This window comes from Podarcis erhardii (assembly GCF_964252035.2).
Source record: "Podarcis erhardii genome assembly, chromosome: 3".
NCBI lineage: Eukaryota > Metazoa > Chordata > Lepidosauria > Squamata > Lacertidae > Podarcis > Podarcis erhardii.
The window spans coordinates 75399135-75414899 of NC_138507.1; the positions used below are offsets into that span (position 1 = coordinate 75399135).

Sequence of the window (15765 nt, forward strand, 5' to 3'; positions counted from 1 at the left end):
ACCCAGGTAGAGCTTACTTTTGAGTAAACATGTAATAAGGCTGTCAAGTTCATTTTCAGGGAAGCATAAGAACAGTACAATTCTTTATGCACTTACTCAGAATTAAGTTCCATCACAGGTAAGTGGGTATAGGATAGCTGCTTAAATCTTTTCAAAAATAACTTTAAATATGCCTCTTGCATAAACATCCATATCAAGAGATTTAGAAATGAAGCCCACAAAGCATCTTTATTATTTGAGTATGTATCAACATCAAATTTAAAATGTGATTATCTCTCAAATATGTAGCACAGCTGCCAGCAATATCAAAGTAATGTCCTTGCCAAGGAAGCAAGTGCTCCAGGCTTATACTTGTCTACTCAGAAGTTAGCCCCACCAAATTTAATGGGGATTACTTTACTGCAATCTGTGCGCCATGTCATAAGCACCGGTTTGCTGTTCATTCTGATGTAATAGCCTTCAGAAGGTGGTCAGACTAGGTGTCATAGGATATCATTTTGTCTCCACTTCCACATATGCTCCCCCCCCCCCCATAATGAAACTACTATACTAATCAGGCTTTTTTTAAAATACAAAACACTAAATAGTGTAGTAGAAAAAATGGACCACAACTGGATCCATAAATATCTAGGACAGCAGTACAACCAGTCCAATACATTTTTGACAAATAAAAATACTGAAGTACGTTATAGAACTAACTACATTCCATCAGTGCATCATTACACTCTTCATATTACTATCTCCTCTTCAGCGTGGAACGTTTTCTTTATGTTCATTGTCTCTTTACCACTGCATTTATAACAAACAGGTAGTAAACAGTGGCAAAATAAATGACTCAAAAAACATCATTTCCTTTATATCGTCAAGTAATTCCACCTAAAACAAACTAAATCAAGATTGCTTCAAACATTCCATCCTATCCTCTGGAACAAGCTGATGATAGCATTTTCAAAAATTAATCCACTCACAATAGCCACCAGACAAAGTTTTCGGCTTGTATTCAAGGTAACTGCAAAAGAAAGGGAAAATGGGGTGGGTTCAATTCCTAGTGGTTTTCCAACTGTGGTTATGAATGAATTAGTCTGGACAAAATCACATTTCTAGTTAATATGTGATGGCTATGTGAATAAAATATGCAGGACTGGGAACAGGTAAGTTGTGTTAAACATTATCACAGTTGCAAACTAATCATTTAAGCAGGAGTGGGCAACCTTTGTTCCATCAAGGGCTGAATTCTTTTGGAGCTAATTTCTCAAGGCTGCATGCTGTGGGGGTCAGGACTTATCACCCACCCCCATCTGTTAATACTATCACCACCCCAAAACCTCCCTCCCTCACATTATCCCTCTATCCCTCCCCCTCCAATCTTTTTCTTTCTTTCTTTCTTTCTTTCTTTCTTTCTTTCTTTCTTTCTTTTTCTCTCTCCCCCCCCCCCCGGTGCCACCTCACTTTTGCCTTCCAAGGGACCACAACCGCACTAAGGAAAAATGGCACAATTTTGGCCCAGCATTCCTTTCTAGTAATCTAGTAATTTCTGTGAGATCTTTTGCAACCCAGTTCCTTCTCAGTGACCCAGCCTTCACCATTATTACCAGGAAAATGAGAAAGAGGCAGTCCAGACTGACCACAAAGCACAGTAGAAAGAGTGTCTTTCCAAAGGAAACTGTACTACTCTACTTACCATGCTCTGCGGTTTGGCGCCTGCCTCTCTTTTGTTCTTTTTTGTGGCAATTAGATGTCTATGAAAGAACTGCATTACTTGGGGGCGGTGAAGAAGCAACACTGTCCTTGTGCCACTAGCTAGATCATTGGGAAGGAACCCACTTTTCCTGAAATACTGCATCAGTGATACAGAACACCTCTATACTTGCTAGAACAGACAAGGGCAAACAGACTGGTTTACCCAAGTATGGGATGTAACACATATGAACAAACTAACGTAATAGTACATGTTCAAGGCAAAATGAAAAACTGTTATTCCTTTGGATTATTGTGCAACTATTGTTGTAATGTCAGCTTTGCTAGAGTTAAAGATTAAGCTTTCAGTCTTTGCTATCTTTTGCACACTGTACAGATTTCACATTTATTCAAGTCTGCTGTCAGGCACTCCAATCTCTCTTTCTAGTTTCCACTCTCTGAATAAAGTTTCCTTCTTTGATGTTTTACATCTTAATGCTGAATGCTTGCCTCATGCAGTCAAAACCATGAAGATGGGGTGGCACCTCTATGTCTGGGCTGAACAAATGTCCCAATCCTGACTTGCTTTACAATTTACAATTCTACAAGAGTAAAATTAGGAATACCTCTAATTGCTTGCGAGTTTGAGGTCAAGACGAACACTTTAATGAGCAAGAGGCACAAATGAGTATAGTCATGTTCCCAAATAACAGCTGGAATCAACAGAAGTTTTCCATAGCTGGATAGCAGCAATGCTTTCAGAAGAAAGGTGAAATCTGCCTTGGTTGTCAGGACTACAGCTCTTGATAGCCACAAAGCAGTGAAGATGCCAATCAAAAAGGCAGTTTGTTCTGAATGAGAGAGAGAGAGAGAGATTAAGGCATTTATTAAACAGTTAGTCATTAGAAGGTATACCAGACATTGTACTACATAAATTCGCTAGGTGCCTTTAAGTAGTTTTCTGTGGAAAAGAGTACATTTTGGATTGGATTAGATGTAGCAAGATGTATATATGACATTTGTTAGTTACTTTACCTTGCCCAAGGCAACTCAAAGCAACTTACAAACAAATGAACAACCCCCCCTCCGCATAGATACATTAAAACCAGTTGCTGAGGGGAGGGGGAAACCCCAACAACTTCAGAGAACGAGCAGAGTCATGGGGAAGGAGGCAGTCCCTAGGCATCATGCTTTGTGGAAGTTTAAGATGTGATAACCAACACTTTACACTGTGCTTAGAAATGGAGAGCTAGGCATGACTAAAATCAGAAATGGCCAGAAACAGGCACAATTGACACACCAACTGAAGCTGAGCAAAATTACTCCTGGTCACACAGTCACTGAATATCCAGGAGCAAAGCTGGGCCCATGAGCACTCCCAAACTATGAACCTCATCTTTCAAAGGGAGCACAGCCCCATAGCACCTCTGTCATGTCCAAACTGAGTTTCAGCTTGTTTGCCTGTATGTATGTAGCTTATCAGTAACCTCAAGGAATGGTTCAAAGCCTCCACACCCTACTTGTGAAATGTTAAGCTGATAGAGAGCTGCATACCATTCAGCTAGTGACAACCAACTTCAAACTTCTGGGTAACCTCTCCTTTGAGTTTTAAGGTGGATATTAAAGAACATAAGGCACAGCCTTGAACCCTGTTAGACACCACCAGTCATCCCAGTGCATGTCAACCGACAACTGAACCACCGCCTAGTTCTGCTCCCCATCACCATTTTGCAACTGGCATCAAATGGTGGATCCTGGGATTCTAGTGGGAAAACAGTAGAAATGGAAGCCTGAGACCTGCCCATCTCAATGCAGGTCGCTATTGTTCCAATTTGAAAAGAGTCTGGGAAAAAAGTAATTTTCACAAGGCTAATCAAGGGGCTTTGGGCTGAAAATGGATTTGGGCTCTGTCTCCCAGACCCAACCCCAACATTCTCTGCTGCAAAATACTTGCACTCACAAGTGCCCTGCAATACTTTTTCATACATAACTACCCATTCAGATTGGTGGAATACTGTCAACTCTTGATTGTTGAGCATCCTCCAAGCAGATTATGTGAAGTCAAGTGAGACATTATGGAAAAATAAACTAACAATACAACACATCCATTGTACACTAATAATTACAATGCATTCAAACCAGTTTAAAATGTTTAGATAAAAAGAACCTAGAAATAATATTTGGAGCAATGACAAATTATACTGGATCTTACCCAGAGACGCTATCCCAAACATTCGATAAAAATCCCATTCCTTGGCATATCTAATTAAATCATCAGGTTCAGTGCTTTGGCTTGAATCCTGTAACTGCAACCATCTGATATAAGCCTCACAAAGCAAACAGAATATGCAAAGCTTCCCATGAATCTGAAATATGAAATAGCATTAGTTTCAGAGGCCCGTGGACATCAGGCATTTAACACTATTGTTTACCATTACAAACTATGTTGTTTTTTGCTAGTTTTATTGGTGTTAGATGCATGTCATCATAGAAGTCAGCTGTCTCATACTAGAAGACGCAGAATGGAAAAAGGAAAGACTGAAGGAGCCTAACTGAGGGCTGCCTCCACAGAGATGTGATGGTGCACACATCTTTCCCATCCAGGGACTTGCAACATACATATGGAAATGCACTGACTGCAAGAATAACTAAATGTTACTTGGCTCATAATCAGACTTCTGAATAACAGAACATCTTCCAGAGCACTGCTACACACTGTGCTGCCCAAGGAGCTCAATTATTATTCATTCAGTTAATATGCTATATGGGCTTTAGAGTGACTTTCAAGAGTTGTAATTATTTTTTGCCGTGGTGGGGAACAGGACAAGACAAAACTTCCAGAAAAGGGTGCAAGCTGAAGTTAATATAAGTACTACATGGAAAGGAAGAAAGAAAGACCAGTTTCACACCAAATATTTTCATTATGCCTCTCATAACTTTCTAATAAGAACCGCCTATCTTACATTAAATTAAGATAAGAAGGGAAAGCCCCAGGAACTTACATTTATCTTCGTATTGAACAGTATATGTCTATAAGCCTGTGCTTTGCATAAGATAGCATTAATTAAGATGATAACAGGATCATATTCTATATACTTGTCCACTGGTTTCTGACAGGATTTCTGAAAGTAACAGAGCAAGAACAAGTTAAAACATCACACAGTAATACTGCAGTGACATAGATACCATTACAGCTCTTGATAATTCCATGTAGCCTCATTTTCAGTCTAATACAACAAAAAACATTCATCTGAAAATGCTGCCTTGATAGCAAAATATTTATACCTTCACAATTCATCCAACCATAGTGTTGGCTATGGTGCATGTTTTTGACTCAGCACACCAAGTTGCAGTGAATTGCCATACATAGAAAAATGCATAGAAGCTCATAAAATATTACTACCAAGGCTGTCTATTTTTATCCATGTGAACAGTAATTTACATTTCAATATTTCATCATACACTGTTGAAAGACAGATATTTTAGGCTTAATTCTATACTACTTATTAGATCGAAACAGAGCCATGTGATATACAAGATGATCTGCAAGGACCATAAAAATATCTGCAAGCTTCTTTGAGTCCTTGTCAAGGAAAAAAATGGGGCATAAATTGATGATGATGATGATGATCCTGTCCTTCAATGCTTGGCACAGATGCATTCCAGAATTGTGGTACCTCGGGTTAAGTACTTAATTCGTTCTGGAGGTCCGTTCTTAACCTGAAACTGTTCTTAACCTGAAGCATCACTTTAGCTAATGGGGCCTCCCACTGCCACCGTGCCGCCAGAGCACGATTTCTGTTCTCATCCTGAAGCAAAGTTCTTAACCCAAGGTACTATTTCTGGGTTAGCGGAGTCTGCAACCTGAAGCGTATGTAACCCGAGGTACCACTGTAGCCATAGCCCATGGGATGATGGTGTGTTGTAGCAGCAGCAGCAGCAGCAGCAGCACTAAAGACAAGCTTAATGTTAATAATTATTAAAAGGCACTAAAAAATAAAATACCAAATGTCAAATTAATATTATATGCCTGTGGTGCAGTATGTCCACATACAGTTAATCTGTTCCTGATACCATCATCTCAAAAGTATTGCTGAACTGGAAAAGACTAGTAAAGGCAGACTGATAGAGGCTCATAAAATTATGGATGATGGAGAGAGAATGTGTAGAAACAAATTATTTTCCCTCCCAAAACAAAAGTCTGTGTTCTTCAGTGAAATTGGCTGGGGTGCACAAACACCATCACCAAGTAGCTAGCAGTGAAAACTATAACTAGTGACAGATTATACTGCCATGTATACACTATGACTGAAGTATCTACATTTTCAAAAAAAACACCAGCAACAAAGCATAGCAGACAGTAATTTCCCCCCCCAAAATCGCAATAGAGTGCTCTTGTACTGGAATTTTTTATTAGTGTTATGTGCTGGAGGAGAAGGGTTGTTACAAACCCCAAATGTGAATATATTGCCCAACGTTCTAAAAACTCCTTGCCAGGTAATGATGATACAGAAACATTATATTTGCCTCCTTGCATCAGGAAGCAAGGGTGCCTCACCAGTCACTAGAAATAATGATTGGCTGCTGTGTTGTTGGATAAACTCATGGCCATATCACAATGTACACTGATAGGAATAATTTCTCTCTTGTGGTATTGCTACTTACTAAAATTTTCTTTGACAAAGATGTTAAATTGTACCCAGCAAAATAGAAAGAGACACTTGTTACCTGAAAATGAAAAGTATATGCCAACAGCAAGAACAATCAGTCATATCAAAGCATTCATGTTCATGCAAAATTTATAAAATCTGCCAACTTCTTTTATGCAAGCAAATACTGGATTTTATATACTTTCTGCTGAAGGAATTGCTTTTGTCCAGAAGACAGATAACATGTAGCAAAGACTATAAAATAGCACCGCCATTTTCGTTTTTATGTGAGGAAAATACATTTTCCTAGTGGTTAAATGATAATAAAATGCTGCCAAAGGACAGTTTGAGATTGAAAAGATGTGACAGTAGTTAAAACGTGTTTTATTACCATCTTTCAGTGCAGCTTCTTTTATCTAGCTTTCCCATCAACTATCTTGCTTGCCAGTTATTATTAATAAAAAAGCAAGCTTTACATCATGCTGTAAGCCTTAAGGACATCCAGTTTGCAATTTATATTATGGTATGTACTCAGCAGGACCTCAGCTATCTAGGTTCCACCCTGTTCCCCATCCAAATAAGAGCTTATCAGCCTCAACTTGGTGTCCACACTATTCCCCATTTTCAGAATGGTGGATCACTGTTGGGGAGATGCTTAAGTGGTTTTAAACTTGTGCTCTGAAGATTCTTCAGTGATTAGTTAGCAATGGCTAACTAATCATTTTGCACATTCTGGAATTTTCCGCTATCAGAATGTTGGTCGTGTTCTAGGCCAAAACCTCATTCCATGCAAAAAATCAGCAAATGCCAGCAGACCAGGACAGCACCTATGTTTCTGCCTCCTCTGCCAATGTTTCCCTTCCCACTGTAGACAAATAAGAAAGGATATGAGGGGAAAGCCCCTCCTATAAAAACTCCTATTTTTATTACTATTTTGCAACCCATTCTTATGTTGTCTGAGCTTGTTTCCCTGTTACTTTTTTATTCCACACCACATACTGGGACTTAGAACACTTCATAATGGTCATCATGACAAATATATAAATATATTTAAATGCCATCATAACCCTAGCCATACAATATTCTTAAAAACATTCTATTTCAAATTATATTATTGCTTGGTGTTTTTAGACCATAAGCTGCACTGAAGTTGATGATGAGATGGGAAAGTCATTTGTTAAACATCATACAATACAGAGAAAGCAGGGTGTTAGAATGTTTGGGTGAGGAAGATCCAGAAATAAAGGAATGTACAGGAAACAGCCAGGGCAGCAGGAATACAAGACAGAGGAAATACAAGAAAGAGCAGAGTAAGAGGCAAGATCAAGAGAAATAAACTGATACCCTATTTGCACCATACATTTACAGCTCTATTATACCACTTTAAGTAGTCATACCTTTCCTCAAATAATCCTAGAAGTTGTAGTTTGTTAAGTGTTTGGAGAGGCAACCCCCATTTTCCTTAAAAAGGTAAAGGTAAAGGGACCCCTGACCATTCGGTCCAGTCGCAAACGACTCTGTGTTTGCGGTGCTCATCTCGCTCTATAGGCCAAGGGAGCCGGTGTTTGTCCGCAGACAGCTTCCAGGTCATGTGGCCAGCATAACTAAGCTGCTTCTGGCGAACCAGAGAAGCGCATGGAAGCGCCGTTTACCTTCCCGCCGGAGGGGTACCTATTTATCTACTTGCACTTGGACGTGCTTTTACAGAGCTACAATTCCCAGAGTGCTTAAACAATCCAATCATCTTCCCTGGGAACTCTGGGAACTGTAGCTCTGTGAGGGGAATAGTATGTCCCAACAACACTCTGAACACTTAAAGTGCAGTTCCCAGGATTCTTTGGGGGAAGCTATTACTGTTTAAGGGGGTATGAAACTACTGTATTTTAAAATGTGCTGTACAGATGGGGAATATATAAGGATACATAAAGGTAGGAGTTTTAATTTCTGTTATTAACTTTCTGCACAAATAGTTTTTCAAGAGTAAGACAATATTTTCAGAGCCCAAGAGGCAGATATTTGTTTAGACAGCTCTTAACTACAACTAGGTTCATAGAGAAAATGTGCACAAGTTGCACAGGTTTCTTTTTTTCTTTTCTTTTATTTTTTTACAAAGTTTTGATAAAGAGGCTCTCTGTGTTCATGGCATGTGCCTTCAAGCTCTACAGAAGAAAAAGACAGTGTCAACTCTACCTTAGAAACTTGGCTGCTGTCAAGCAACACAATTCCTAAAGTAACAGGCAGGAAATGCTAAATGGCAGCATCAGATACCATGAGAAGTACAAGAGGTAAGTGAAAGGAATGCACAAGGCATAGGCATCCTGAAGCCCCACAAATCTAACTAGAAAGATGTCCATAGATGAGGAGCACAGCAAGGGACAAGACAATTTGAAGATCCTTTGCTTTGCTAGATAAAATGAGCTGCAGTTTATATTAAATTTTATTTCTAAAAATGTTTGTAGTCAAGACAGATAATGAAGAATACTTGGATAAAAATTCATTGCAACACTCAGCCTTTGGGAGGTAGAAACAGGAAAGAGTTAAAAGAAAATAAAAAGAGAAAGCCAATTAGCCAGGCGCTTGATGAGCCTGAAACAAGTCAGAGAGATGGACTAAGGACATGTTTAATTAAATATAGCATGAACTCTATTAAGGAACAGATTATAACTACAATTAAATGAAGTCATGCTGGTTTTTCAAAACAGGAAATCGGAAAGTGTGTTCTAAGAACAACAGATTAAAAACAGGTACAGGATGCAAAACTGAAGAAGTCCTTCATCCTTATTCAGCTTCAGATCCTTTATTTGCATTGTATGTTAAATATCTGAAACTGAATAAGCAAAAATTCAAATATATGTTGATAACTGAAGTTCAACTGTTTGGTTATCAAAAAATTATCCTATGTGAACTGCCCTGAGATTAATAATAATAATAATAATAACAATAATAACAATAATAACAACAACAACAATAATAATAATAATAATAATAATAATTTATTCAAATGCTTTCGGAATACGCAGGCATAAAGCTTACTTAAGTACATACACAAAGTTACATGGTTTTTCACAAGCCTTACAAGTTGAAGGAGCCCCCTCTCCCCCACCCCTTTAAACACACAATAGGGCATTCTCTAAATAACAGTGCATTACGTACATTCCACAATTTATGGAGACATATATTACACTTGAGTCCCTGTTTTGTGTATAAAATCAACAACGTAAAATTCATGCTATAAGCCTGTCAGACATGTATTCTATCAGTCTTTGATAAAGAACTGCACTCAAGTAACTGTGTAACATGTATGTCTAGATGAACTAATATTCCAATTTCTTTTTCTGAACTGCAGTCATGAACAATAAAGGTTGTTCAGGCAGTGATTTGATTACAAAGGCAAACCACATTGAAGTTTTATTATAATTAAGTGGTATATGAATCTAGTTAGTGAGTTAAAGGTAAAGGGACCCCTGACTGTTAGGTCCAGTCACAGATGACTCTAGGGTTGCGGCGCTCATCTCGCTCTATAGGCCAAGTAGCCGGCGTTTGTCCACAGATCGCTTCTGGGTCATGTGGTCAGCATGACTAAGCCACTTTTGGCGAACCAGAACAGCGCATGGAAACGCCGTTTACCTTCCCGCCGGAGTGGTAGCTATTTATCTACTTGCACTTGACGTGCTTTCGAACTGCTAGGTTGGCAGGAGATGGGAACGAGCAACGGGAGCTCACCCAATCGCAGGGATTCAAACCACCAACCTTCTGATCAGAAAGCCCTATGCTCTGTGGTTTAAACCACAGCATCAAGTTAGTTAGTTAGTTAGTTAGTTGAATGAATGAATGATTTTTAGAAGATACGAAAAGGACGAGGGGGAGAGAGACCAGTTATATCTGAGCCTTCCATCAGCAGAAAGGTTCCTGAAGCTTATGGAATAAATTTGGGGGGCACACACAGCAGGTTGCAGGGAAGTGGAATAGGCAAAAACTGCTTCTCTCCTCATTACACTGTACAAAAGAGCTATTCATAAGCACAAAGAATGTCATTGGATACAACCCATTGTAACTGCAATACAGTGGAGCTGTAACCTCAAGTCAACATAATGAAGGAATTGCCAATTTTTGGATGCCTATGGACATATCTGCAAACTGGAAAAAAACCTGTTGTTAGTGCCATATACACTACTATCTATATTACTGGTTACAATACAATGTTTCCTCCAAGTCTAATTTCAACTGGGACACACGCACAGTGGGCATCTGGGAAAGCCTCTGTGCATGTGTAACTGTGGGCACCAAATTCCTGGCATAATGGAAAGCAGCGGATCTAGATCAAGGCCAGTGGATCATCTTTTACCATTTATACAGTGTTTTTATTTAAAAAAATAAAACGAAAAATACAGCCACTGCCCAAAAGGTTACAAACCAGTAAGATGAAAACATAAATCAGGATATGGCCAGAAATAGGAAAGAATTTGGTTGCTTTCAGCCCTGCCCCCACATGCAGTGTTTTATTCTTCGGCCACTGACATTTCTAGTGCCTCAAGTTCTGTCTTCTCCCTCATGCTTATCAACATTTATATGCAATACATAGGCTTGGGGTGATAGGCTATCAGGGGAAGCAGAACTACTACTCTTCCCCACCGCCTAATATGACAGTTTCAGCCCTAAACAAGTGTCTTGGGTTGATAGTAGGCTGCCTGAGAGCTAACAAGATGAAGCTTCACCCACATAGAATGTTATGGCTTAGGAAACATGCTAATTTTGATGAAGGCTGAGATCTGACTTTGGCCTCAGTACTATCTATTGAGGCACTGGTGGTGCTGGTTGCTAGGAGTGTTTTTTTAGCAGTTTAGTCTGGTTCAGCAACTATGGCCCTACCTAGAGAAAGCTGACTTTGTGGCCTAGCTGACCCAGCCACATTGATGCATGCCTTGACTGCATACATGTTGGATTACTATAATGCACTGTATGTTGTTCCCTCCCTTGATGACTGTTTAGAAATGACAACTGGTACAGAATGCAGCAGCCAGAACACTTGTGAAAGCCTAGTGTGCAGATTATAGAACAACAAAAACAACAATTTATTTGTACCCTGCCCATCTGACTGTGTTGGCCCAGTAACTCCAGCATATATAAAAACATAGTAAAACATTAAACCTTAAAAAGTTTCCCTATACAGGGCTGCCTTCAGATGTCTCCTAAATATATATATACAGTGGTACCTCGGTTTACGGACTTAATCAGTTCCGGAAGTCCGTTCTTAAACCGAAACCATTCTTAAACCAATGTGCGCTTTTCCTAATAAGGCCTCCTGCCGCCAGTGCCCTTCCACAGTTTGAATTCTGTTCTTAGGCCGAGGTAAAGTTCGCAAACCGGGACACTACTTCTGGTTTTGCGGAGTTTGTAAACCAAATCATTCGTAAACAGGACTGTTCTTAAACTGAGGTACCACTGTAATTACTCATCTGCTTGACATCTGATGGGATGGTATTCCACAGAGTCAGCACCACTATCGAGAATGCCCTCTGCCATGTAAACACAGTAGCAACCATCCAAATTATACTGGAGTTTGAATGACCAAGTTCTACTAAAGGTCTAGGTGAATAAGATACATTTTTACATGGCAGGCTGAACAACCCTGAGAACACCTGTGCCTTGAAGGGGAGAGAATTCCACTGTCAGGTGAGAGACAGGGAAGGCTGACTTCCATGAACCACGCTATGAACTCTGCTTGCTGGTGAGACTAAAAGACTCCCTCCACCCATCTCTATCTAAGGGCTTGCCCTGCCACACTTATGCAAAGTCTAAACACCTCACTTCAGTTCCACGCACGTGGGCAGCCACGTGCAACCCCCCCCCCCACGTGGACCGCCATAGTACAACCCACATGCCTTTTCCTACTTGCAGAATTAGCAATCCTAATACGTACCCATAAAAGTACGTTATTGTTGTTGTTATTACGTACCCATAAAAGTACGTTATTGTTGCTGTTATTACTGAAGTGCAGCCAATCCATATTACTGAAGAGTTCGGAAAACTATTCGCATACTTTGTAATCTATTACTAACCCCACCCCTGTCTCCCTTCCATGGGCAAGTATCTCTACCACCCCGATACATTCCTTTTGGTCAGTCAGCCCCCCTCTATTTCCTTCCGATCCCCTCGCTCGGCCCGATACTTCTCTCTCAAAACATGACTCACGCAGATAGAAATACGCAGCACGCCACGCTGGTAATCCTTGTACAGCTCAGGAGCCTTCCTACTGCACTCAATGCACCTATAAGCTCCGGGTTCTTCCATCTCCCTCGGGAGCCCTGAGCAGCAAGATCCCGTTGCCACAGAAACGGCCGTCCCCTCTCCTCGGCCTCGTTCACTTCCGGGTTCGGCTAGCAGAGGCGGGGAAACAGGAGCAGCCGCAGAGCATCTTGGTCTTCGTAGTTCACGAGCCTCTCGAAGCTCCGCGGAGACCCGGCGGCTACAAACTACAATTCCCAGAAAGCAACCCGGTCCACCCGTTCCTCGGCGGGTCCCAGAGCAAAAGAGGGAAACGCAAAAAAGTTAAGTTGCTGTGCGCAGGCGCGCTGGGAAGATGGCACCTGCCGCTGCGTTCGGGGGCCGTTGGCCAAGTGTCAGTGCGCCGTCGGGGCTGCTCTCGATGCTGCTGTGGCTGCTGGCGGCGACTCAGCCGGCGCTCGCCCTGACGGAGCAGTACCCGTCGTTATCGCTTCTTAGGCAGGAGCCGCGCCGTCAGCAGGGCCAAGGGAGCAGAGGCTGCCCGGAGTTCCTGGCGGCTGAGTGGGGAGGGGAGCAGTACGCGGCGGCCGCAGCCGGCGACTGTGGTGAGTGGCGGGAGGGAGGGAGGAAAGAGCCAGCGGCGGTTGCTCGGCTTTCTGGCGGGGAGGGGGAGCCACGCCGCCGCCCTCCTTCCTCATCGGGTCCTGCCTGAGGCGGCGGGATCCTGAGGTGGCTGAGTGGGCTGTACCATTTGAGGGCACAGGTGGGGGGGGGGAGATAAGAAGCTCTCTCAGCCCAGCAGTCAGAGGGATCTCTGCTAGACCCTTCCATGCTTTGCTTCGGCTCTTATCTACGTAGAGGACCACCCTACCTCCCAGCAATTTCATATTCCGCGCCTGCATTTTGAAGTGGTACAGCCCGGCTCTCCGCCTCCTTATGACTTGACACTTCATTCCGCTGCATGTGTGGACTGGGCCTGAGGGGAGGAAGGGCAGGGCGCGCCCTTCGCTTCTCTTTCCGAAGTATGCGCCGCTCCGCTTGCTTAAGGGAGAGGCGGCAAGTCTCGGCTGGCTAGAAAGCGGCTGTGCTGAGTGATGAGCTGCTGCTGCTCGTGCAAATTCACCTGTCAAGTTCTTTTGAGTAGCGGCGGAGAAGCGGGAAGCTCTTCCTGACTCTTCTCTTCGCTTGCCGCGCTCTGCAGAGTGTCATAAACCGAAGCCCTGAGGCGCTTTCAGTGGAGCGAAATCCAAGTACGAAGGTGCACTTTAATTTGCCCTTGCCTTCCCCTTCTGATGTTTCATTGCGGGGACCTAGTATACAGTTAAGCAGCAGCAGCAGAAGGAGAAGGCAAGGGCAAATGAAAGTGCACCTTCGTACTTGGATTTCGTTCCATTCAAGAGCAAGGAACTAAAGTTTCCTTGCACATTTTACCTCATCTAGGTGCACACCTAAACATGTAGAGTGAATGCAGCCTGAGTGTTCTTTATTTACTGCATTTCCCCGTGTATAACACGCCCCCTATTTTTGGGGACTCCAAATAAAGAAATCCCCCATATGCACAATCCGTGTTAAACTTGAAAAAAAGTCTTATACATTTAAAAAAAGGTATGTTTAGCAGTTGTATGGCATCCCATAACACAAGGTGCAATATTTGAACATGTGAACTGTTGTATAATTAGCACTACCTTCCTTAGTGTCCAAATTCTGTACTGTAGCTGTTTTAAGCTGAGCATACCAATTAACAGTGAAAATGTTTCCATTTTAGATTCTTCTTTTTTGAACTTTCATGACTCAGACTGTGAACTACAAAGGTCTCCCTCTTGTGAATCCCTGCTTTCCCTCAATACTGAAAAACTTTTGGTATGTTTATTTGTTCACTGTGTATAGCAAGGAGACTGCTGATGAATTTTTGCTGAAGTGACATATCTATTACAATGATCATAATACTTAAGAAATTTATTAGATTACATACACTGTTTGAAGACTGCAGGTGTTAAGATGCTAACAGTATTTGAACTATGAATATCACTGAAACTATAAATATTTTAACTTGTTTTAAAGAATACATGTTATTTTCCAGATCCATTAGAACCAACTGTTCTTGCTTTACCTGGTGTTAAATTTTGATGTGATAAGCACTTTGGACCCAATCTAGCTAAGCATTTTTAAGTCACATGATTTCCGTGGTAGAATTAAGCCTTTGCTTGACACTGTTGCAGGGAAGTCATTAAGACTTAATTTAACTTTGGTTTGTTCATGCCCTCAATTTTTATTTTGGCGGTGTTAGTTTAATTTGGTAAATGTTTTGCAGAGTCAAGCAAAGTCACTTGCAGAACAAAAAAGATTTCCATTTGCCACAGATGATGACAATACCAATGAAGAATTAGGTAAGAGGTTCTGTGTGTGATTGGTGATCAATAGTGGCTATATATAGTTGAATTATATCACTTATGAGTGCTGCAAAATGTTTTGAAGATAGTGGTACTGAGATCTAATAATCCTAATTCATTTTTAAATACTTGACCATGACTGTCCACAGAATAAAATTAAGATGAAGAGCATTAAGTTGTATTCAGTCCTGTATGTGTGTGAGTGGACCGGACTATTACTTATGCAGTGGGACTTTATGGTCCCCTCATCCCTCTTCACCCTGCCTTCCTGGTAGCCCTCCACATGCCTGAAAAATCTGCTCTAGAAGGTTGGTGTGCTGGAGGACAGATTTTGGAGGATGGTGAAATTCCTGTCACAGGTTTGGAAGGCTGCTTATGTAACATTGGATTCTGCCCATTGACACTTATAAAATAATTCATTTTTGCATTCTGTCCTCTTAACCTGAATTTTGTTTATTGGGAAACCACATTAAAGACTTTTAGACACAGTCTTTAAGATGGAGTGACTTTCCAGTCTTTCTCAGTCCTATGTGGAGAAGCCAGGTTAATAGCTTTATTGAATATTTCAATGGCTTTATCCAGATTGCCTGTTTGCACTTCAGTTACCCCCATAGATGCCAGAGATTGAATCTGGGACCATTTACATGGGTGGGATTGGAATGTTTTTCTTTGTTAATTATTGCCGCCAAGTGGAAATTTTAAATTACCTAAAAGTGTACAGTGATGCAAAGTGTGGTTTCAAGCCTTGGGCTACTCTTTACAGGAAAAAATCATTGAATATTTTAAATGTTGATACTTTAATGAAACTATTTCCTGATTATTAT

The 15765-nt window shown here is 41.2% G+C and overlaps 2 protein-coding genes across 4 annotated transcripts in view; one reads left to right on the forward strand and one right to left on the reverse strand.

The window, feature by feature from the left end:
* Positions 1–831: 831 nt before the first annotated feature.
* Positions 832–12653, reverse strand: ARV1 (ARV1 homolog, fatty acid homeostasis modulator). 2 transcript variants are annotated; one of them, XM_081855902.1, is made up of 6 exons: positions 7257–7286; positions 6343–6405; positions 4680–4799; positions 3890–4043; positions 2304–2528; positions 832–1009 (listed from the first exon to the last, which is right to left on the reverse strand). In XM_081855902.1, exons 1-6 carry the CDS (start codon positions 7269–7271, stop codon positions 903–905), a joined length of 684 nt encoding a protein of 227 aa, XP_081712028.1. In that variant the 5' UTR covers positions 7272–7286; the 3' UTR covers positions 832–902. The 2 variants fall into 2 exon arrangements, with proteins under 2 accessions (XP_081712028.1, XP_081712027.1); XM_081855901.1 differs by lacking the exons at positions 6343–6405; positions 7257–7286 and adding an exon at positions 12519–12653.
* Positions 12654–12904: 251 nt separating this feature from the next.
* TTC13 (tetratricopeptide repeat domain 13) overlaps positions 12905–15765 on the forward strand; it is a 28485-nt gene continuing 25624 nt past the window's right edge. For both annotated transcript variants that reach the window (XM_081855824.1, XM_081855825.1), the window contains exons 1-3: positions 12905–13156; positions 14317–14411; positions 14863–14938. In XM_081855824.1, coding sequence (XP_081711950.1) covers positions 12907–13156; positions 14317–14411; positions 14863–14938 — 421 coding nt within the window. In that variant the 5' untranslated portion in view covers positions 12905–12906. The remainder of the gene's footprint in view (positions 13157–14316; positions 14412–14862; positions 14939–15765) is intronic.